Source organism: Macadamia integrifolia, chromosome 4, assembly GCF_013358625.1.
Source record: "Macadamia integrifolia cultivar HAES 741 chromosome 4, SCU_Mint_v3, whole genome shotgun sequence".
NCBI lineage: Eukaryota > Viridiplantae > Streptophyta > Magnoliopsida > Proteales > Proteaceae > Macadamia > Macadamia integrifolia.
The window spans coordinates 35,391,474-35,414,584 of record NC_056560.1 but is presented as its reverse complement, the minus strand read 5'-3'; the positions used below and the strand labels follow the sequence as shown (position 1 = coordinate 35,414,584).

At 37.8% G+C, this 23,111-nt stretch overlaps 2 protein-coding genes across 4 annotated transcripts; one reads left to right on the top strand and one right to left on the bottom strand.

Moving 5' to 3' along the window:
• The first annotated feature begins 1,624 nt into the window (after positions 1-1,624).
• On the top strand, positions 1,625-18,683 carry LOC122076740 (ribonuclease E/G-like protein, chloroplastic). 3 transcript variants are annotated; one of them, XM_042642236.1, is made up of 14 exons: positions 1,625-1,968; positions 4,143-4,246; positions 4,853-5,034; positions 5,190-5,442; positions 5,530-6,665; positions 6,775-7,092; positions 7,202-7,243; positions 10,658-10,782; positions 11,501-11,648; positions 13,017-13,089; positions 16,424-16,536; positions 16,701-16,820; positions 17,086-17,241; positions 18,055-18,683. In XM_042642236.1, exons 1-14 carry the CDS (start codon positions 1,802-1,804, stop codon positions 18,232-18,234), a joined length of 3,117 nt encoding a protein of 1,038 aa, XP_042498170.1. In that variant the 5' UTR covers positions 1,625-1,801; the 3' UTR covers positions 18,235-18,683. The 3 variants fall into 3 exon arrangements, with proteins under 3 accessions (XP_042498170.1, XP_042498171.1, XP_042498172.1); XM_042642237.1 differs by having other exon boundaries at positions 4,139-4,246; XM_042642238.1 differs by lacking the exon at positions 1,625-1,968 and having other exon boundaries at positions 4,139-4,246; positions 4,839-5,034.
• Positions 18,684-19,729: 1,046 nt separating this feature from the next.
• Positions 19,730-21,814, bottom strand: LOC122076741 (E3 ubiquitin-protein ligase At1g63170-like). Its single transcript, XM_042642239.1, has 3 exons — positions 20,999-21,814; positions 20,515-20,893; positions 19,730-20,161 (listed from the first exon to the last, which is right to left on the bottom strand). The coding sequence occupies exons 1-3, from the start codon at positions 21,490-21,492 to the stop codon at positions 20,015-20,017; spliced, it is 1,020 nt and encodes a 339-aa protein (XP_042498173.1). The 5' UTR covers positions 21,493-21,814; the 3' UTR covers positions 19,730-20,014.
• Between the last annotated feature and the right edge of the window lie 1,297 nt (positions 21,815-23,111).

Genomic DNA, 23,111 nt, shown 5'->3' with positions numbered 1-23,111 from the left:
CATAGTAAAAGATGGCATTCAAAATCATATCAAAATGACCTAGATTTGGTAGTCCATCTTCAAAGATTGCACTCCATCAAAATGTAATTGATCGTGGCACAATAGATAATCTTTCCGACAGTGTCTCAGAAATAGCACTAGCAAAGGTCATGTCAACCCAAATCCGTTATCTCAAAGGTGGAGTGGGAAGTGAGGACTCAATTGTTATCAAAACTTAGTTTGGAGCTAAGTATGCCAACCTGTACAATTTCTGCATTTGTTAGAACCAATAAGAAAAAAAGAATAAGCGTTTGCATGGTGTAACCTTGGTTGGTTACAATAGGCACCAGGAGGGCAAAGTTGTCACTTGAATATCCCTACCTCGACCCATATGGAAAGGTGTTTTACCTCTTCTTTCGTCTCCTACCGGTATTTCTTTCATAATGGTTTAAACATACTTGATTACATACAGCTTTTCAAAAGAAAATTTCTCAAAAATATAATAAAAATATTAGGAGTGTCAATGGGCCGGGTTAGGTTGGGTTTTTTAAAACCCTAGCCCAACCCTAAGGTCTCTTAACTAAACCTTAGCCTAGCCCAGCCCTAAGTTGGGCTGAGATATCAAGCCCAACCCAACCCATCCGTAATGGACCCTGAATATAATAAATGAGACATTCAGGGGAGGGGAGTGAAATTTCCTCTTTATATTATTATATACTTAATATACAAGGTTGGGTTAAGACCTCAACCCAGGCCCACCCAACCCCGCCTTGGTTCTGAAATTCTCAGCCCTAACCCACCCTATGGGTTGAAATCTCAACCCCATGCCCTGTTCGGGCTCAGGATAGGTTATGGCGGGTTTGAGCTGACCGAGTTTTTTTTACACCCCTAAAAACACATACCCCTTGCGAATCTACTATTACTGTGTTTGTAATGTTTCAGAAAGCCGCTAGATTGATCAAAATCATCTTGGATTTTTTTTTTTTTCATATAGTAAACCTACTCAAAATTGAGAAATTACACAATATTGGTTAAAATACTAATACACATGCATGGACATACATGGAAAGTAGTAGGCAACAGACCAACATTCGCCCTAACCATCTGAGCAAACCAATCGAACCTGAGATCGTGCACCTACCCACACAATCATGCACTCAAGTATTGAGTTGCATGTGTCTGGCACCAGGTCGTCCATTTTGCTGTTACGATTCTAGAAGAACTCAACCCCATAAATCGGTTTACAAGATGAGGAAACCCCAGACCATATCAACCCACATCAATTCCCATAGGAAATCGATGCGGAATCAACCCCATAAGTTGATATGTGATCATAAAACAAGATTGGAGGAAAAAATCGTTGGAGAAAATTTCCAATTCGAATCCTCTCAAGAGATTTGTTCGATCCTAACAATTCTCTCTTTGTCATGGGTGAAGGAAAACTCGGGACCTTAACTTTACCTGGAAATGTAAACTCTCAATTGGTTCAGCCCACCCCTACAAAAACCTGGCAGGGTGTGTGACACATTTGGGCTGGGATGGACCATTGCCGGCCCAAACCATCTAGACCCTGGACCGTAGGCCCAGAGTTAACATTCATGTACATCTCGCTCTTAACTTCGTGAATCTTCTTTGACGGTCAGAAACCCAGAATTCGGAAGTTCTATCTTTCTATCTAATCCAATCCACTGTTCAGTGACCGAGCAGAGCAGAGCAAGAAGCTCCACAGTTCGAAGTCTCTTCATTTACCTAAACCAGAAATTTCTCAAATGAGGAAGTTTTCCCTCTTGTTACTCTTTCTCTGCATTTGTAATGCCCTGCAATGAAGTTTGAGCCAACTATCATGGCTTCTGTGCTCGATAGTCTCTACTCGCCCGAGCTTCAAGCCATGCCAATGGGGGTCTGTGATGCACGTTTACGGCCTTTAATGCTCGGCCGCCAAAGTGTCTCTCGCTTTTCGTTTCTGGGCGCCGAAAGGATTCTATCGCCGTACGTTTTTTTCCCCAATTTTTTTTCCTCCCCGCACCCGGCGAGTTATTGATCGTTTGAAAAGACTGAATCTTTTTATTCCTCAAGCTCTTAATGGGTTGGACTGAATTTTCCTTTGGAAATTGTGTTCTTTAGATTTTTTTATTTTTTCCTTCTCCCTCTGGGATTGGTTTAGTTCTTCATTTTGTCTGTTGGGAATTTTCGCAGTGTCTTCAGACGGTAGGTTGCAATTTCTCTTATCGGAAGTTGGAATTTGTTAGAATTTATATTTATTTTAATATAATTAAGTTTCAAAATGAGGTTTTTCTTTCATGTGTTTTATGACTAGTAATGGTGTGGACCCTTAGGGTCAAGGTAGTGGAAAATGGTCAATAACACCCTATGGGAGCCCTAAATTCCATTCATGACCATTGTCATGAGTGGAGAGGTGGGCAAAGAGAATTGATTGGGATTAATTTCATTTATGAAATTAATTCTTAATTCATGCAATAGTTTATTGCCAAATTGAGGTAAATGATCACTGTCATTATGTGGGTGCCCTAAAGTCCATTCATAGTCACTACCATGAATGGAGAGGTGGGCTAGAAAATGGTCAATAATACCCTGTAAGAGTTCTTAATTTCATTCATGGCCATTATCATGAGTGGAGAGGCGGGCTAAGGAATTGATTGGAATTAATTCTCAATTTTTGGACTATGACATTATTCTCCAATTAACTTGCCATTAGTTGGAGGTTACTCTTGGGGAATCCAAGAGGGTGCGAGGGTTGGTTTTGGGTATATATAAACCCAACCAAATACCTTGCAGAGACATACATTTTCACACATTGACACTCCATCTATTTCTACTCTTTGCAACCATACAAATCTTTCTCTTTCTTCTATTTTCTCTTAGTCTTGTGTAATGTTAGAGGGGACTGCTGTACTGTAGCTTTTTGCTCCTAGAAGGGACTAGAAGAACTGTCTCATCTTCTCGTGGAAGGTTGTTTTGTCTTGGAGGTAGAGATGCAGAACAACTCTTGGCAGTACAGGACATCAATTACCTTAAAGGCAGCACTACAAGTGTGACTCAACCTCAATTTTGATCGAAACTTCTTCAGATGCTGTGGTGGTGATTCAACATCTATTTGAAGTTTATCCCCGTCTCATTTTAGCCAAGGATCAATACTACAACATCATAGTAGTTTCTACTGCAAAAGCTTTGTATTGCAATTTGTTTTATTTTTGTAAGAAATTCTAATACAATTATCCAATAGAATTACATATATATATATCTAGTCTGGGTTTATCTTTAAGATTTCCGGAAATTACTAATTACAATTTATTTTCAAACCGGTTATGGTTCACTGTATAAAAGTGATTTCCAGCATGAAAATATTATGTTTACTTAATTTGACCAATTAATGCAACCAGTACATTGGCACATGAGATAGTGTCTTCTATTTTCAAATTTTATTGCTATTCTGTGGTCTGAATTGCTTGAAGCATTGAAACCACTTTATGCGACCAGACACCCATGAGTGCAAGCTAAAAGCATCTTCTACTTCAAGAAGATAGCCTGGAGGGAGAAAAGAAAACTTTCAAGCAGTTCTAATATGATGCACCTTCAAATTGCCTGAGACCTATTCCAGTGGGAGCAAAGATCTCCACATTGTTTCCTATTTGTTAGAAACACCCCCCTTGTAATTTTCTGGATGGATTTCACAATAGAGCGCAGCCATTAAATGTTGACCTTATCCATGGATTTGTCTATTAGGAACTTCTTTTCGTTTTTTTTTTTTTTTTCATGTATTTTTTGGTTTATATAAGAAGAAAGAATTTCGGGCTTTGGTTAAACATGATTGACATCAGAGCCCTTGACTAGTTATTACATGGGAGTTTATGCTGATTGAGATAACAGTAAACTCATATCAATTTTACAATTAGAATCCTCACTAATTATGTGCTGCTACTTTTTCTCCCCTGCTTATATTGCATTTAAATCTGAATAATGAAAAAACCCAAGTGTATAATTTGAATTGCTATTATTTCTAAATTCTGGAAGTTAGATTCTACACATGTCAATTTCATTTTACGCTTATACTGTTTTCAGATTTGCTAATACCAGGGCATGACTGGTATGATTGTTTTCATTTTTTTCCCCTGGAGTATTGATACATTATTTATTTTAGGCAGGTACACATGCCACCAGATGCCATTGCGGAGTCCATACAAGATAACTCTTCATTTGGGGATTCAAAATTGTCTTTTTAGGTCACCCGTAATGTCTGTCAGCAAAGGTAGTATTGAACTGTCCATGTTTTCACGTACTGTAAGCAAAATTTGGAATTCCTGTAATAACTTGGTGCTTCAATTTTAATAATTTTGATGCTGGACATGCCCAGTGTTATCAATTCGGCCGAATAATTCGCGAATTTTATCAAAAATTCTGACCGAATCTGAATTAAAAATAAAATTCGGTAAAATTCGCGATTTTTTCAAAAGTGAATATAAAACGCGAATAATTCGGACCGAATCCGAATTAAACCGAATTATTCGGTCCACTTAAACAGTATTTAAAAAAAAAAAAAAAAAAACAAAAACAAAAAACCCAATAAGCTTTTTTTACTGCTTTTTTTACCGAATCCTTAAATTAATCAATCGAATTATTCCAAATAATTCTCCGCCCGAATAATTCCCGAATCCGAATTTGCTAACTATGGACATGCCTAGTAAGGTGTATTTTGTCACTTTTTTCTCGTTTACACCATTTATTGCTGGCTACTCATGCTATTAAAGTTATATCTGGTAATCTCTACTAAATGAGATCTGATGTGTCTAATGTCCCATTATAATTTTCTAATCTGTTTCCTGCTGCTGATAAAAATGGAGATGCTATATGTCAGGGAACTTCTCCATTTCCTGTCGGGAACTATGCAAGGTGCTTTGGACCATAGAAGCTAATGTAGAAGATGGACAGCTTTTGTATATAACAGGAGATCCAACTGCCTTAGGTTATTGGGAGCCTGAGATGGCTGTTCTCATGACGCCTGCTGAACATTCTAACTTGTGGAAGACTGAAGTTAAGGTAATCAGATCCAATTTCTGGTACACGCATGTTTTCCTGTTTCAGTATACTAATACACATTTCAATAAATAAAAAGAATACTAATACACATATGATCTGGTCTAGTTCATATATGAACAATTTTTATTCAGCTTGATAACAGTTTGTTTGGTCAGGTACCTTGTGGGATGAACTTCAAGTACAATTATTTCATAAAAGGAGATAAATGGTCATCTTCTCATTTAATTTGGAGACCTGGACCTGAAACTTCTTTATCAGTGCCCCAAACTTCTAAACTAAAGGAAAAGATTGTGGTCAGGGATTCATGGATGACGTTTTGCACTCAGAGGCATCAGGTTCAGTCATGGGGATCATGGATTTGGGAGTCATGCTTTCCTGTACAATCCATGACGTCAGATTCATCTAGGGGTAATAATTCCATATTGGTGTCTTTTCTTATGTCACTTCACCCCTACTTATGTTGCTGAACATTAAATGCTTCCAGTGGTTTGACAGATGAACTTGGAATATATGAAAACCCTCAAATTGATGCATTAGGGACTGAGAGTTTCTCAGTTGACCTTAGAGTCGAAGATGAGTCTTACTCTGTTGGAAAGGATGACACAGTTGATTCCAGTACTGAGGCATGGGATTCTGGCCACATAATCTATGAAAGAGATCAGCCTGTTGAGGAGCCCTGGCTGCTCCAATCGTCTCTCTCCTCTCTTGATTTCAAAGCTGAGTTGGGTTCTTCGGTGTATAATGAGATTTATGATCCAATCATGTTAACCCAACCGGAGTTCCTTGATAAGGGTTATCAGGACGATGAAAAATTGCTAACCGAAGAAGAAAGTAAATCAATTTGTACTGAGGAGTCTGTTGACACTGTTATTCTGATTAACTCTTCTATATGTACTATGCAAAGGATTGCTGTCTTGGAAAATGGGAATTTGGTTGAGTTATTATTGGAACCAGTTAAACACAACGTGCAGTGTGATAGTGTGTATCTTGGAGTAGTTACAAAACTTGTTCCCCATATGGGTGGTGCTTTTGTAAATATTGGGATTTCCAGACCTTCACTTATGGATATCAAACAGAACAGGGAACCATTCGTGTTCCCTCCTTTCCGCCATCGGACAAAGGAGAAGCAAATTAACGGTTCTGTGATTAGTGAGCTGCAGGAGCTCTCTGACGTCAAAGAGAGCGACCCTTCTTCACATGGTGATGTTGGAGTTCTTGATGATTTATCAGAAATTGAGTTTCAGGATGGGCTGGTACCATTCACTCATGATGATTTAGATGAACATGAAGTTGAGGATGACTTTGATGCTTCAGAGGTTCTTCAGGGGAATGTTAATGGCAGCATGATGGAATATGGTGGGGTTGAGTCTGATTCTGAGGACTTCTTTGATGGAAATGGACATAATCTAGAGGGCAAAGCTACCTGTGACTTCCTTCCGAATGAACCAGAAGGGACCAATGATCCTCAGCTGTCACACCATTCCTTCCAAGATGGGAAGGGTTACATAAAGGAAAACAAATGGGCCCATGTTCGCAAAGGGACTAAAGTGATAGTACAAGTTGTCAAAGAGGGATTGGGGACAAAAGGTCCTGCTCTGACTGCTTATCCAAATCTGAGAAGCAGATTCTGGGTAGGTTAACTACATGAGTTCTCTTTATGCTCTCATTTTTTTTTTGGGTTTGGGGGGGGGGGGGTATTCATGATATGGTACTTTATCTTCACTTTCTCCTGGTTTGCAGATTTTGAGTACACGTTGTGCTAGAATTGGAATCTCAAAGAAAATTTCTGGTATTGAGCGAACAAGATTAAGAGTCATCGCGAAGACCTTGCAGCCACCAGGCTTTGGTTTGACTGTAAGAACTGTTGCTGGTGGTCGTTCCTTGGAGGAATTACAGAAGGATTTGGAGGGCTTGCTTTCCACATGGAAAGATATAACGGAACATGCGAAGTCTGCTGCTCTTGCTTCAGATGAAGGTGTGGAAGGGGCTGTTCCTGTTATTTTGCATAGGGCGATGGGACAAACTCTATCCATTGTGCAGGACTATTTTAATGAGAAGGTGGGCCTTTCTTAATTACTGACATATTTTCTCTATAGTTTGCTTCCTTTTTAGTTTCTTTTAGTTCTTTAGTCCCCTTAGTGTTATTCTCAATGCGATTTGTTTTCAGGTTAAGAGCATGGTTGTTGATTCTCCTCGAACATATCATGAGGTATGATGTGACTCTTCACATTAATATGCAAAGTCTTGAGGATATTCTTTAGATAATGAGCACTCATCAATTTTTATGTGTGTGTGGAACCTCTCCCCAGGAACTAAAGAAAAAGACAGAACTTTATGAGAAAATTCTTTAGAAAGTCCCCCCCACTTTTTTTTTTTAGCATTAAGAAAAGTGAGCATCAAATAATTTCTCCTTTGTATAAGAACAAATAGAAGAGAGAGCAAAGACTATCATGGTTCAAGAGGCTTAGGCAGTTGACTTTGTAAAAATGCTTTATAAGGCTTATATTAAGCAACGGGAAAAGTGAAAATAAATTTGGAAAAACTCCATGACATTATAGACATTTTCTTATTGTGCTGTTAGGTTCTTTAAATTCTCAGTTTGATGCCTCCTTGAGGCTCTGTTGGTTGCAAGTAAAGGGAAGTGAAATCACCTTTGGAAAAGAAAAATGTAAGGTTTGTAATTGTGGTTGTATAACCTACCTAAAACTCTTACCATATTTGGTAAAAAAAAAATTTCAAATGTAAAATCCATTTTACTTCTCAAATCAAAGGAGTTTGATTGCAAATTAAAGTTTAATAACCAAATTTGTTATGTTTGGGAGTTCGTTACACAATCATGTGAGGTATTGATTTATTTATTTATTTTTTTTTTACTTTTCTAATGATTTGATTTCACTTTTCTTCCCTTCTTTCCCTTGCAACCAAACAGAGCCTGATTGGTATATGTTACCTCCTAATGAGGTGGGAGTGGGACCCACTTGGTTTCGGGATAAAAAGCAAAGCATCTCTCCTTGCTAGTCATAGTTGACAAGGTGTCGCCTAGGCGTCCTTGGACACCTTGGTCGCCTTGCTTTTGGACCCCCTCAACGCCTTGCACTAAGGCGTTGTGATAACTATGTTGCTAGTCCATTCATAGTTATGGATCCATTAAAGAGCAGTTTTTTTTTTTTTACTTTTTTTTCTGGGTTCTTAAGATTATCCAATTAGTCAATTCAGGCTTAAGAAGACTATATTTTGGCTCATGGTTGGGTCTATGGACCTTGGGATTCTTTTTTTTTGGGTTTACTGATGTAATGGGCCTCTTCTCTGAGCCCATATTTGGGTGTTAATTTGGTATTAGAGCCAAACCTGGCCGTAGATACCATCAATCCTACTGTCTACATTAGTTCTTCAGCATGGGGTAAATTAGTTTGATTTGGTTAATATTGAGGTTATTACCTCTCCCTCTTCCCCATGACGTCTCTCTTCCCCTCATCCTTTTGATTCCCTTTCTTCCTTATCCTTGCAGCTCATCTACATTAGTTCTTCAGCATGGGCTAAAAGTAACCAACCTCCCTCTTCCCCCCAACATCTTGTTGAGGAGAGTGTAAGAGAAGACAAGTCCCCCATTCAAGGTGGTTGGGAGCTTAGTTTTTCAAGTTTTGTTGATGTGGCCGTGTGATTTGGCTCCAGGTTTGTGAAGTGCGATGCATGGGTTTGTGTGAGCATGTGTGTGAGTACATTGTTTTTTTTGGGGGTGGGGGGGTGGTGTGTGAGGATGTCTAGAAGGAGTTTGACAGCCCCTAATATTCTGAGAGAATACTTGTTTCTGGTCATAGTACACCTACTTGATGCGGAACCGAATTCCAATGATTGAAATCGGATCACTTAGGGCCCTCAAGAATGACTAAGAATCTCAATGTAATGGTTGAGGGGTATTCTTGTAATTTCAGAAACAATTTTAAGAGCTTAAAAGAGAGGAAAATAAACAATGGGGACAAACTGAAATAGAAATTGGAAAGAGAGGGGTGTTTAAGAATTACACAAGAGAAGGGGGAGTAATAGAATATAACCTTACAAAACAAGGGCTTACTTGTAATAACCAAAAGTTAAATGCATAAAACAATAAACAAAAACCTTTTTTCTTCCTCCCGATAGAACACCTAATGGCAAACCAGTGTAGACCTTCAAAGGAGAGACCTCCTTCACCACAGGGTTGTTGAACCTGCAAGCTTAGGACAAGGATCGAACCTTCAAGCCCTATTGGATGCATGTGACAACCAGCAGTGATAGATTTCCCAGCAAGAACTAATTTGTTCTACAACTCAATCCAGCGCAGGCACAGAACCAGATCTAAAGTTCTAGATCTTCCACTAGAAGTCAAGGATTGTCTTGAAGTTGTGCAAGGTGGATCGTTTCTATGAGAGGGATGGGCCTTTAAAACCTCAGACTGGTCAGAAGTCTATCAGGAGAGATCAATGGCCAAAAACTGGGCTAGAAGTACCGCCCAAAACAGGGTATAACAAGAGAAACCCAGAAAATAAAGGAAAAAAAAAAAAGAGGATGAGGAAGAAGAAATAAAGTGAGATCAAAAGAGTGAAGAAGAAGATAAGAGAAAAACCAGAAGAGGGAAGAAAATCAGAAAAGGAGGAAAAGAGGGTCGGCAGCCATTGTTCAACTAAAACCTAAATTCTCAAATTCATTCCAAAAATCTAACCATTGAGTTCATCCATTACATGACTAATATAAAGGAAAAATCAAACAATTAATGGAAACTATTCTAAAATTAGAAGTTAGCTAATTTTAAAAAGAAATTATTTCTAAAACAAAAGAAAATCAAATCAAAAGATTTTTTTTGTTTTTTTCCTAAGTTCATCGTGCAACTGCATCACTACTTCCTGTGTTGATTGCTGTCTTCTTTTTCTTCTTCTTCTTGAGATGGTTATTCTGTCGAAGTTTATCCCAAATCTATGTATTATGTGCATAGAGGACCAATCTCCTTTTGCAATTGTTGATTTGGTTGGATGGTGCACGCAAATTTAATCTTTTTCTCCACATTGTTTGTTTTAGAATGTGGAAGACTCTTTTTGGATGGCAGAGTTTGAAAAATTTAGTGATAGGATGGGGCGCCAATAGTTGGGTAATGGTTGATTCTATGTGAGTTGGTTCATGGGGAAAGTGAAATATTAGAAGTGAAGTAGATAGCCCGATGGATAAAAAGAAGGCCAAGAAGGTGTGGGTTGAGCAAGAGAGAAAAGACCTGATGATTTATGATTCAATAGAAGTTGGCCCTGATTGTTTTTTGCTTGTTGCTCAACAGAAGATGTTGAGCAACATTGTTTTTTGTTGGAGAGGGTTATTGCTTCTACTTTGTCCGCTCCACAAGTATGGTTTTTTTTTTTTTTTTTCTAATTCATGCTTTAGACTTTGGATTTTGAAATATTTACTAGTGAACCAGTTACCATATTAAGAAAGATAAGTTCCTTTTTTTTTTTTTTTTTTTTTTTTTTTATTTTATTGTGTGTGTGTGATTATTTTGAACCATGGTTGGCCATTAACTTTGTGGAAGTATCAGGGGATGTTTTTGATGTCCTCCGCAGATTGCTCAACTATGCTGATTAGGTTGTTTTTTGTTATATTTCAGGTCACCACCTACCTTCAAGATATAGCTCCTGATCTCTGTGATCGAGTGGAGCTATACAATAAAAGAAATCCCATTTTTGACGAATACGGAGTTGAAGAAGAGATCAATGGTATCCTCAATAAAAGGTGAGAATACCAGTTCATACTTATGAATCAACCAATAAGATGCCCAAAGAGTTGTTGATTTTAAATTTATTTAGTCCACCATGGAAAATCTAAATTATTGTGCTCTTTTTTTATTGGGGGGGTAAAAAATGATTTTTAATTGTGCCTTTGCTTCGATGTAAAATGAGTGGAAGTTAAAAAAAATTTGAAGTATCTAATTATAGATTTTCCTTCATGGGAGAGGAGGGAACATGGTTTTGCAGTGGCCCACACATCTGTTATGGTGTCCAAAATCTGTAAAATAATATTGGGAAAGTAAGATATCTCCCCTAATTTATTTTATTTCTGTGCATTTTGTGTCGAAGCAAACAGTCTAAAGGGAAAAAGATATCTACAGGATAAGAAACGACAACAAACAACTGCGATAAAGCTGACAGGCAATGGCACCAAAAGAAATTATTTTGCACCTCTTAAATATACATCTGTGATTGAGTTGAGTCATTTTACACACACACAGACACGTAGTAGTGGTATAGGGTGGTTCAACGCCCGTGTGCATTAATATTTACACAATGTTACAAAATTAATAAACAAGAAATCTAGAATGAGGACTGGTAATTGACCGTGGGTGCTGCTGATGAAACTTTTCAAGCCTTGATTGTGCCCAATGTGTATTGCCCTATGCATTGATGATTGTTTAGTTATAGTTTTGATTCTGATTATTTCTTTGATCTTTTAGGGTCCCTCTTGCTAATGGAGGTTCTTTAGTAATTGAACAAACTGAGGCATTAGTTTCTATTGATGTAAATGGAGGACATGGGATGCTTGGTCGGGGGACTTCTCAGGAGAAGGCTATTCTTGAAGTCAACCTTGCAGCTGCAAAACAAGTATGTTTGATACCAAACCTTTGTGAGCTCTTCAGGCAAACCTGTTAGATTACAAGTGAACTTATTGAAATCTGATTTTGCTAGAAATGCCTGTCTCAACATTAATTTTTGCATATATTTGTAAGCTCTTAAGACTTAATAAAATATAATCAGCTGTATTTCGTAGGATTTTTTTTTAATTAATTATTTTATTTTATTTTTTATTTTTTATTATTTTTTTAAAGCTTGGATAAGAAATCAACATTAACTTTCTGTTCTCCTCTTTGTTTTGCATGGATCCATGCAGCCAACCCCATTATGTTGGGATAAGGCTGAGTTTTTTGTTGTTGTTGTTGTTGTTGTTGTATAAGAAATTAAGAATAGGAACAAAGATGATGCCTATACCACTCAGATTACTTGATATGGGATAATCCACGTTACTTTTTATCAGCAGCAGATGAAGTGGTTACATATCAACTTTTGTAAAAAATGTTACCTGTATAATGTGAAATCACTTGGTAGTAGTCTTGTTCCTACAGTTTCAATGATGCATTCAGGCTGGATTGAGTGTAAGAAGCGTTTGATGTTCAATTTTTTCATATTGTTTAAAGTTTCAATGATGTTGTCAATTTGTATAAATTAAACATAGAAATTTTAGCCATTTGCTTCAATGATTATGTATAAAAATTGATAAAACAATAGATCATCAGTTTCTTCAACTCCAAGTGCACATTTAGCCAAAAAGTAAACAAAAACTACATTGAATGAACTGCCTCTTTGTATATGCTTGTGTCTACAAACTAAACAAATTTACTGCAGTAAATTAATGATCATGCATCCTATTCCTTCCTGAAGTCATGGCAATTGTGGACCTTGCTTACATGCTCAGATTTTCGTGAATTATCTGGGATTCTATATTAGTTATGCATTATGTTATTGGTTGTAGGCAAGGTTCTAAAACTTAGGATTGGTCTTGGGATTGGTCAATGCCGATTCCGCCTGATATTGATCTCGATCGGCCTATATCGAGCAGATTTACCCTTAATTTTTTTAATAAAAATCAGTTTTTATTTCATTTTTACCCTTGGACCGTATCTGTGTATTGGGATCAGAAAGGTCAGGATCGTGGATCGGTCAAGGGCAATACCGATCCTATCCGGCCGATACTGACTGATCCGATCCAAGTATTAGAACCATGGTTGTAGGAGGGTATTTAGATGTTATATTATTCAAAAAGAAGAACCACAAGGAAGAGAGGAAGGAAAGCATTGAATGAGGTTAACTTTTTATTAGAAGATTTTAAGCATGACATCTAGTTGTAGCGCCTTTCTGTGAGAGCTTTGTTATCCTGTTGATTGAAATTTTTAATAAGCAGTAGCTATTTTGCAGATTGCAAGGGAGTTACGGCTCAGGGACATTGGCGGCATTATTGTGGTAGATTTTATTGATATGGTTGACGAATGTAAGTAAAAGTCTTTGTGGAATGTTACAGTTATTTGGCGGTTTGACCATGGCTGTTACTGTATGGATCGCAATTTTTATTCTAGAATAAGCATTGTTTTTGTGTGTTGATATACATTGTTGTGGGCCCTTACTTAACAGCTCGAGCTTTTCTGAAAAACAATTGTAACATGCTATCAAAGCCAGGAGGTCAAGTGTTCGACCCCTGGTAAGTGTGAGGGATATGTGTTGTGTTGTTGTGCCCCCTTGGTGCCACATGATGGTGTCACATGCAGAGCATTGTGTGCGTGTGTGGGGGCCTGCACATGCGAGCGGTTGTTCTTTTGTGTTGATACATTGTTGTGGCCCCTTACTTAACAGCGCAAGCTTTTGGGATAAGTGGTTGTAACATGCATCTTGTGATATAAATATAAATATAAATATATATATATATATACATATTATCTTTCCTCATATGACTTAAATTAGATTGGCACCCATACCTTCTGCACTTGCATGGTCATTTTGTGATCCGGAATAATTGAAAGCATTTAACTCTCTTTCTCAACTGTATTAGATTACTGCATATTGCTGTACGTACTTAATAGTCTTCTTTTTAAGATTCAACCATTTATGTGAGTAATGCAGGAGTAGATTACAAGTAACTAACTCCGCAGTTTATAACCCCAAACAATACAAATAGGAGTGAGAAACAAAGAAATAATACCATCAAATAAACCCTCAAGGATACAATACCCATATATGAGCAAAACCAGCCCAAAACCTAACCCAATAGGAGAGGGAAAGACCTGTTATAAAGCTGGAGAGAGAGAGGTGCGGCCAGGGCTGTAGGAGTCCGATTGAGTTGCACTCTTGGGCGTAGATAGTCCGTAGGGAGGGTACAAAAACCCCAAAGTTGAGAGGATTCTGACAGCTGGTTGTGAAGTTACAAGCTTTATTGATTTTCTGACCTAGGAGAGAAAACTGAGAAGAACCTTTAAGAACAGCAGCTGAATGCTTCCAACAGTTACTAGGTAAGGATCATGGGACCCTTATGAAGCCTAGAATACCTTGATTGAAGACCTGGCTGAACAGAGTACAGATGAGAGAAAGAGAGGAGATCGATCTCTCTCCTATTCCCACTAGGATTGCTGATCGGCTCTGATTTCTGGAGACTTTTATCAAAATCTGAATTGTACTTCTTGAATATTACAACAAATAAAAAAAAAAAAAAAAGAATAAAAAAGATGGGGGGTTGAGAAGGGTGAAAGAGAATAAAGGAAGTGGCTATCTCAGTCTGGGTTTCTCACCCACAGCTATCTCAGCTGCTCTAAGCATTTAGTTGCAAACTTTCTTTCATAAATCCAAACTTTTTTTTATTCAAATTTGTCCAATAATGGAACATATGCCTCTCTATTTATAGAGGGGAAGTTTACAATCATACTAATACTAGGAGCTAGTTTCCCAATAGGGCTAGACACTCCTACTACAACTAGGAGCTAGTTTCCCAATAAGACTAGACACTCCTACTACAACTAGGAATTCAAAATAGCTAGTTTCCCAATAAGACTAGACACTCCTACTACAACTAGGAATTCAAAATAGGACTAGGACTTGACTTTATGATTCCAACATTGAGTAAGACTAACTAACTAATAGTCCATATAGGACTTTACAACCAACTAATGGTCTAATGGGCCTTTATTGAATTAAATATTAACTAATTAAACTAATGAATAAAATCCCGTTTTCCTACCTTCTACCCATATTTTAGGCCTATTAAAGTGGTCCATTTCAAAGAAAAAACTAATGAATAAAATCCCGTTTTCCTACCTTCTACCCATATTTTAGGCCTATTAAAGTGGTCCATTTCAAAGAAAACTCATGGGATCAAAGCCCTAACACATACATAACACAACCCAAGGCTTATTTGTAATAAAATAAGCCCAAATTGACTTATCTACATCAGTGAGTTTCTGTGTATGCCTCTGAAATTAAACAAGTCATTCATGGTCTTGTTTTCCACCATTGAGTATTTACTACCTTTCATGTAGAGAAGACTGCTTGGAGAAGGAGAGGAGGTTAATAGAACTATCTACTGTTATCACTGTGCCTTTTGCAAATGCTATCTGTGCAATGTATTCTGGGTCCACCAAGGAGTTCATCTACATTAAGAGAAGGATTCATAGTTATGATAGTAATTCAGACAAGACCGGGAAGTCTGGAATGGGTATTTGACAATTGTCTTCAGTCTTGGCTAGCAAAGATTTTTGGAGATTTTTTATTTTCAGTGGGGTGGAGGGAGGATTGTGTGGGGGGACATGGTTACGCCTGGAGGTTGATCACTAAATTCTTAGTTTCCCACTCAAGAAATCTATAGCCATTAATAATTTGAACTCTCTGTTTTCAAATAGCGTAGGAGTTCTACAGGAAAAACGCGAGGTGGGGGGATCATGTAGGATTTTATGTTGATCTGCAATAGGGCAACTTGGAACTCTGTGAAGGCACTCTTGCTACTTGATTAACATTTCTCAATAGTTGACTTCAGTATATACTAGACTATATTTTTGAGAAAATGAATCTTTGTACAGAGAGTTTTGATCACTACACTCTTTTAGGTCTTCTAATTTGTGACAGGAATGTCCAATTCAATGTAAAACTCTGGTGCTTCTATTGAGCTAGGAAATTCACCTAACCAAGCTCTATCGCTCTTCAACTCCAACATCCCTCAATTAACATGATTTTTAGTAACTCCAAGCAAATAAATATCCCTGACAAACTAAAGTTCCCTGGCAACGTCATTTTAACACACTACAAAATTTGTTGGTTAGTGGCTAATCAACGGATTGAGTTGGACAAAAACATGGGCTAATAGGCTGGTTTATGGAGCAATGAGCTTGAAGAACTGGGTTGAGCCTGGTCTGATCTGGTCAATACTTACTCATGTTAGATGACTCCAATCCATCCCTAGGGATTCTGAGGCAAATATGCACATTTAGGAAGATTTTCATTTGTCAATGAGATTGTTATTACCATCTGGATGGTTTTAGAGAGATTTCTCCTTCTGAAACACGTGGGTATGTGCTAAACTCCTTGATTTGGAGCAGATATAAGTTTCAAGTAAGGATTTGTGCTCCTGACATAGGTGTCCTTTCTGTACACTTGTACATGGTGACTCTTGTCATTAATTGTAGTAATCAATGAACTCATTGTTTGTGTGTGTATTTTGTTGGTAATGTTGTTGTTGTTGCTTTTTTTTTCCTTAAATTATTATCAGGAAAACAGCATGCACACCATGGTTTCTTTTTGAAGCATTTAAACCACCTTTTGACGGATTTTTATTGTCTCTCTCCCAGCAAACAAGAGGTTGGTCTATGAAGAAATGAAGAAAGCTGTTGAGAGAGACCGATCAACAGTGAGAGTTTCTGAATTGTCTAGGCAAGGACTGATGGAAATAACCAGAAAGAGGGTATGCTTCCTCTTGGTTGTGAATATATCTATTATTCTTACAGGCTACGGGCATGGATTTAGTTTTCAATGGGTTATGCGATGCAAGTATTTCGGGCAACTTGGGATCCTCATTGTTATTTAGGCCTTTAATGTAAGTGAACTGGTTGTGCAAATTGTCTACAGGTTCGTCCCAGTGTTTCATTTATGATCAGTGAACCATGCACTTGCTGTCATGCCACTGGGCGAATTGAGGCTTTGGAAACTTCCTTTTCAAAAATCGAACATGAAATTTGCCGGTTGCTTGTAAGTTATTCTTGTTTTTATGGGAATCTTTTGTTCACTTCTCTATACTTTTCGTTAAAGAGATGAAATGAAGGAATTTATTGGAAGTTTTATTATTTTTTTAATGGAAATCTCTCTTTGTTCCCCCCTTCTTTCTATTGACGTTTTTTTGTGTATTTTTCTTTTACAGCAATATTGAAATTTCTTGCTGTTGGTTTTTAAGGTTGTTTTTGTTGCATTCTTGGCATATTGTGGTTTTTAACAAACATCTCATGTTCTCTATCAGGCAATATTGGACCAGAAGGCAGACCCTGAAAACCCAAAGTCCTGGCCAAAATTTATACTAAGAGTGGACCGTTACATGTGTAACTACTTAACTTCAGGGAAAAGAACAAGACTTGGTGTCTTGAGTAGTTCTCTCAAAGTATGGATTTTACTAAAGGTCTGTCAAACATGAACGTTTTCTCATTTAAATCCCATTACAAGATTTATTATGTGAGAGAATTTATCTACACGAGAAGCACATTCTGTGACAATTGTTTATTTGCTTTCTTGTATGTATAATTAGTGTGGATAATTAATGCATTTTTGCGTGACAGACTTATGTTTAACCCAAATTTTTTTTTTCATTACAGCTTGTGGTAAATCTGATCTTAGTTTAGGTGGTAAGTATGGTCTATGTCCGTATAATTAGGACCTGAGGTGCATGTATGTAGGAGACTCAAGACTAACCTTCCAATCAATTGTCGGTTGTATTGTCTTTGGTGAAAAAAGTTCCTCTGTTAAGATGTTGGCGAATTTCCGATCCAGTGTTGTGGTTTGTTTGTCCACCCAAAAGAATCAATTCATTGTATGGTATGTAATGTGGTTCAGTCTATGCAACTCCTTGGACCCAGTAAACAGTGGATCTTAACCTCCCACAATGTGCCCTAGGTGTGGATGTTGGTTATTGTCTGAACCACAGACTACTTTCTTCATTGAGGAATTATGGTAAAGCTGACCCATGTAAAATGGAACTTCCTTAATATATTTTCATATAACAATGACTAGGGATAGGACTTGCCATGGTTCATGTGACACCATGTGTTTAGTAATGTCATGAAACTGTGAATGCATGAAAAATTTCTTCAGCACCAGTAGGTAGACTGTAATCCAACAGATGAAGGTAGAACTAGAACTAAAAGAAAATTGATCTTGTTAATGGAAGTGCATAGAATAACCATCTTACTGATCGCTTGAAACTTTGATGCATCAGGTTGCTAGAGGTTTTACTAGAGGTTCATTTGAGGTGAAACCATTTACAGGTGACAAGGCAAAAGATGAGCAGCATCCAGTAGCCATTTCAAGACTACGGTCAACTGATGCTGGATCTTCCATTCCTGGCACACAATTAACTCTCTTTCCAATCAAAAAGTGGAAGACACGTGGGAAATGAAGATGCGTCCTTGTTCTTTTCATGCACAGGCCTCTCTTCTCCTACTTGACTACCTTCCCTTTCGTATGATGCTGGCCTTTACTTCCTCCAGAAACCTTCTTCTTTTGCTATGTTCAACGGAGGCCTTTGGATGCCCTAGTGCAGAGGAGTGATTTGATTTAGGTTGAAGGAACTAAAAGAGCCAAGGGCAGACCTAAAAATGACCCTAGGAGAAGTGATGAGGAAAGACATGCATAGCTTAGGGCTTGTATCGAGTATGACTTTGAATAAAAATGATTGGAAGGTAAGGATCTATGTAGCCGACCCTATTTAGTTGGGACAAGGCTGAGTTGTACCAATTTTTATTTATTCAACTTTTTCATTATCTTCCTTTGCTATCTAACATCAAAATTTTGTTTGTTGTTGCTTTAATTAAACTTTAATGAAGTCCAAGTCATCTTTGTCGGCAATTGAACCCTGTGCTATCAAGTTGGAGAACTGTATGTGTTACTTCTGTTCATTCTTTCTTGAAGCGATGTCTAGATCAACCAGTAGTGATGGGATCAGCTGGAGCCATCAGTTGTTATTATGAAAATGCTTATTCTTTGCCCCTCCCCTTCATCCTATATCTTCGTTGAAATGCCACTATTTTGGCAATTTCAGTCTTGACTTTGTAGCAAATATATGAACTTGCATTTCAAAGATTATATTTTTATGTGAACATAAGATACACATCTTGTTCTTGAGGTTTAAATTTTTACTATGGGGTCTTTGTATTAGAGCCTGAATGAGGTTTTTGAAACTCCAGATAGAATTGGATGGATCAGTCAATTCGGATTGAAATTGGCAGATTGTGGTCGATCCAGAGCGGCTGATCTGTGCTGGATTTCTAGGTTTAGGGCAGAATCTGGCCAATTCACAGTGGCAGCCTGACTGCACCTTTGGTGGTTGCTGTCACTTGACATGGGTGCACCAAACAATGTTCCTGCTGGCCTCCTTGGTTGGCTCTTTACATAAGCTGGAAGTTCATTTGTAACTGATTATCAGAACACCTCTAGAAATCATATTTAAGTGATGTCTTAAGCCCAGCCTTGGTTTAAAAAATTGGATTGGATTTGGTTTGGCTGATTTGATTTATGTAGTTTTCTACATCCTATTTTTAGACAAGCTCATAAATGGTCTATGATCTTTATTTTTCAGTTTTTTCCCTTTCCCCATCTTTTAGAATTTTTAGACGTAAAATAGCAGAAAATCAATGAAACTTAGTTCTTGTAGCAAGACTCGTCTTCCGAACAGAAAATTTCAGACAATTACACATCTGGGAAAATCTTTGCTGCTTCTTCCATATTCCAATTTCTAGAGTTTTAGGCATTTCGGACAATTTCGACCCTGATCCCACATCTGATTTTGGATTTGTAAATCGACTGATACAATTCCAATCCTTAAGACACTGCTGAGAAGCCAGCAAGCAGACAAGTAAGCTTCTTTTTATGATCAAAATGTGAGTACTTTGTCATTTCCTCAAGTTCCTTTGTCATATTTTCTAAGCTTTTGTTATTGGGTACAATGGGGTATGAATATATAAGGGTTTAACCTCCCTCCCTCTCTCTCTGACTCAACCACATACATAAAACACACAAATCCATCTGATCAGTACCTGTATCACATTGTATCCTGTTTCCCTTAGGATCCAGACAAGCCTGAACTGTACAATAAGCACACTCAAAATAATCTGTAGATACATGAATATTAACAATCAAAACAAATGCTTTCCTCTGGTCAGCACTCCTCTTGTTCTTTTTTATCTCCTTAGATCTTGTTTACAAAGAGGACAAGAAGATATAATCCTGAGCCATTGATCCACGCAGCTTTGGTGGAAAATATGGGAACATGGCAACTGCCTAACCTCTTCCTTGTCTTTGTATCTAGCGAGGCAAATACAGCATTCCTGCATTCCAACACCGAGCAAAAACCGCAAACACAGTAGTTCATTATAGGTTATATTGGAAGGTCTAACTGAAAAATTCAAGGTATCAGGTGGAGAGCTCCTCAAGTATATGAAGGCTTCCTCACATTTAGCTTCGAGCATAGTGGGATAGCTCACGAAATACCCCTTGTGGGAGGACAACGGATGGACCTTGCTCTAATATTATGTTAGAAGGTCCAACCCAACATAAATGAAAGCAAGGAGACCTGAACAAACCAATGTGAGATTATAACTTTATAATTCCCGAGATCTAAAGATGTTATGAGAGCACTTTTGTTTTACTGTTTGACTTCTTAATAGGAATTAGAACTTACCAAATTTTCATTCTCAGAATCTGAATTGTACTCAGCAGCATCACCAGGCCCTGAATGGCTGTCAACTTGCTTATATTTCCAGCTGGGTAGGTGGGAAATCTGATCATCAGATGCCCCTCGATCTTCTGAACCCATGTTCATGTTGTAACCGAGGATCTTGCTGATCAATGGCACAAAGCAACAGAGCAATAGAAACAGCATGAAGGGAAAAGAGTAGCTGACTGCATTCCAAGCAAGCAGCGACATACATAGGACATGAAGCTTTGGAGCTCGATTGAAGGACCCGAAGCGAGAATCAAAGACCCAAATGTTTCCTATCACGAACCAAATTGCAAAGAACAGTTCGAGGAAAGTCCTGGATTTGTTCATCAAATGTGACCTGTTTACAGATTGCAAGAATTTAGGAATCATGAATATCTGATGGGATAGATTTTACTTTGTATGTTGAAGGGAAGAAATATGAGGATCATTGTGGAGTAAATACCTGGAATCTTCATTGCTTCTTTGTTGTTCTAAATCAGAGTTTCCTTGGATCAAAGAACCATGCCGAAAGCGCCAGTACAGTAGAGGCAGAGTAAAGAGGCATCCAATGGCATATCCAAAAATCCATATCTTTAGAGGCCACACTGGCTTCTCCTCCTTGGAAGTGAGCAGCGTAAGAGATATGACCATCATTTGAACAGCCAAGGCTACGAATTCCAAGGTGATCCAAGACCCAGAATTAAAAGGGTTTGATCCAAGATCAGACCTTGACCCATTCTGGTAATGGAAGACTCTTCTCAAGAAACTAAACCAACTCGCTCTTGATATTCTCATTGCCGTCCTCATCAAGAACGATGAAGGAAGGACTCTAGCCGACCCATTTGGGACTCGAATAGCCATCTGATCATCTTCTACAATCGAAGAAATCGATTGAAATGAAAATGGAATGCCAGAACCATACAAAGAATCCGGTGGGGAATAGTATCGAGTATTCATGCTTCACAGTTCCACAGGGAAGCTAAAGTAAACAAATTTGAGTTCAGGGGAGGATATCCTCAGAATCTTCAGAACCCATAGCTAAAAACTTGGAAATCCACATACAGATTTTGATTGGAAAGAAAAAACATAAAAGGAAGAGTAGAGAAGAAGAGAGAGGAGGATGAAGGGTGAAGGAAGGCAGGTGGGATTGAGCTCAGATGGTGACCAATAATCTAACAGCTTTCGCTTCAACTCCAAGAGAATCATGGAAACTAACCGTTGGCCAACTTCTCTTTGCTCTGTTACTTATATGAATTGTTTATATAAGAAGCCAAACAGAATTTTCGAAAGGGAAGCTGAGAGAAATGGCATTATGTCTCTCAACTCCTAACTGCATTTCACCAAATCTAAAAGAAGGGGGAAAAAGAATATCCGTACAAATTTGGGAAAACCATTGCACATACATTCACTATCGGGGTGTTTAGAACTTGACACCTTTTTTAATTGTTTCTCGTTTTATTTAAAATTTTTTTTTAATATGAGGGTAAAAAGCGAGTTTCAAAAAATTAGAAGTCATTTTAATGCAGGATTTAATGCCCTTTTATGTGAAATGACACTCATTTTTGCGCAACACTTTCTATACTGTGTTTTTTAAAATAACAATAAAAATAAGTTTACAAAATTGTTGGCAATTTAAGGGTGTCAATAAAAAAATCCCTTAGTTTAATCTCTCCTACCCACCTCTCCCCCACCACCCCCCCCAAAAAAAAAAAAAAAAAAAAAAAACTTACTATTTCCAGCTTCTAAGATGAATGGTTGTAACATAGTATGAGAGCAGAAAGATCGAATATTCATCTTAAGAAGTTTAATGGGGTTCTCTCATACACATTTTGCTGCCCTTAGTGAATCATGCTGCCTATATGAGCCATATGAAAAATGTTGTAAGTTTCATGAATAGGGATTTCTATGATTTAGTCATATGAATTTTGTGATGGTCTTATTTTTATTTATTTATAATTAAGGAAATACATTTATATATCATCCGATAAAGAAAATACAAAATGAGGATGCGAGCATCCCATAACATGAGCTAAAAGAAAAGAAGATAAACAAAGAAGAGGATTAAGATCCCAAATAAAGGAAAATTTGTTAAATAAACCAAAAGAAGCTAAAAAAAAAAAAAAGTCAACAACAGAGTTACCTTCTCCATGAAATATGATAGAAAACTGAGCTAGGACAAAGCAGTCATTCACAATAGATCCACCTTATTTTGTGGTGGTCCAACTTGACATATGATCCACCTTTTTTTTCCTTTATATTTTCTTTTTTGGTTTACCTTTTACCTTACATCTTCAATGCCCAATCTATGTGTAGCGTCTAGTTTTTCCTATATATATATATAGGGCAAGTGTTTTCTATCCGAAAGCGGTCCATGCACAATGGTCATTGCAAACACAAGAGCGATCTCGGACAGAAAACTTTGTATATATACATATATGGCAAGAGAACTCCATCCGCTACATGGCCACTGCGCCAACGCACAAGCCAATAGGAGGTTGTGCAGAGGTATCAGGGGCAGAAGGTACCGTAGTCTCCACCTATGTTTGGGTGTGGACACATGCAAGCGGGCAGGTTCT

Excerpts from the sequence above, each read along its gene's own strand:
- LOC122076740 (XM_042642236.1), top strand. The coding sequence starts at position 1,802 with ATGAAGTTTGAGCCAACTATCATGGCTTCTGTGCTCGATAGTCTCTAC. Across the intron at positions 4,247-4,852 it reads CGTAATGTCTGTCAGCAAAG|GGAACTTCTCCATTTCCTGT; the intron begins GTAGTATTGAAC and ends GCTATATGTCAG. Across the intron at positions 16,537-16,700 it reads TGGAAATAACCAGAAAGAGG|GTTCGTCCCAGTGTTTCATT; the intron begins GTATGCTTCCTC and ends AATTGTCTACAG.
- LOC122076741 (XM_042642239.1), bottom strand. The coding sequence starts at position 21,492 with ATGAATACTCGATACTATTCCCCACCGGATTCTTTGTATGGTTCTGGC. Across the intron at positions 20,894-20,998 it reads AGAAGCAATGAAGATTCCAG|GTCACATTTGATGAACAAAT; the intron begins GTATTTACTCCA and ends ATCTGTAAACAG. Across the intron at positions 20,162-20,514 it reads ATTCTGAGAATGAAAATTTG|GAATGCTGTATTTGCCTCGC; the intron begins GTAAGTTCTAAT and ends GTTGGAATGCAG.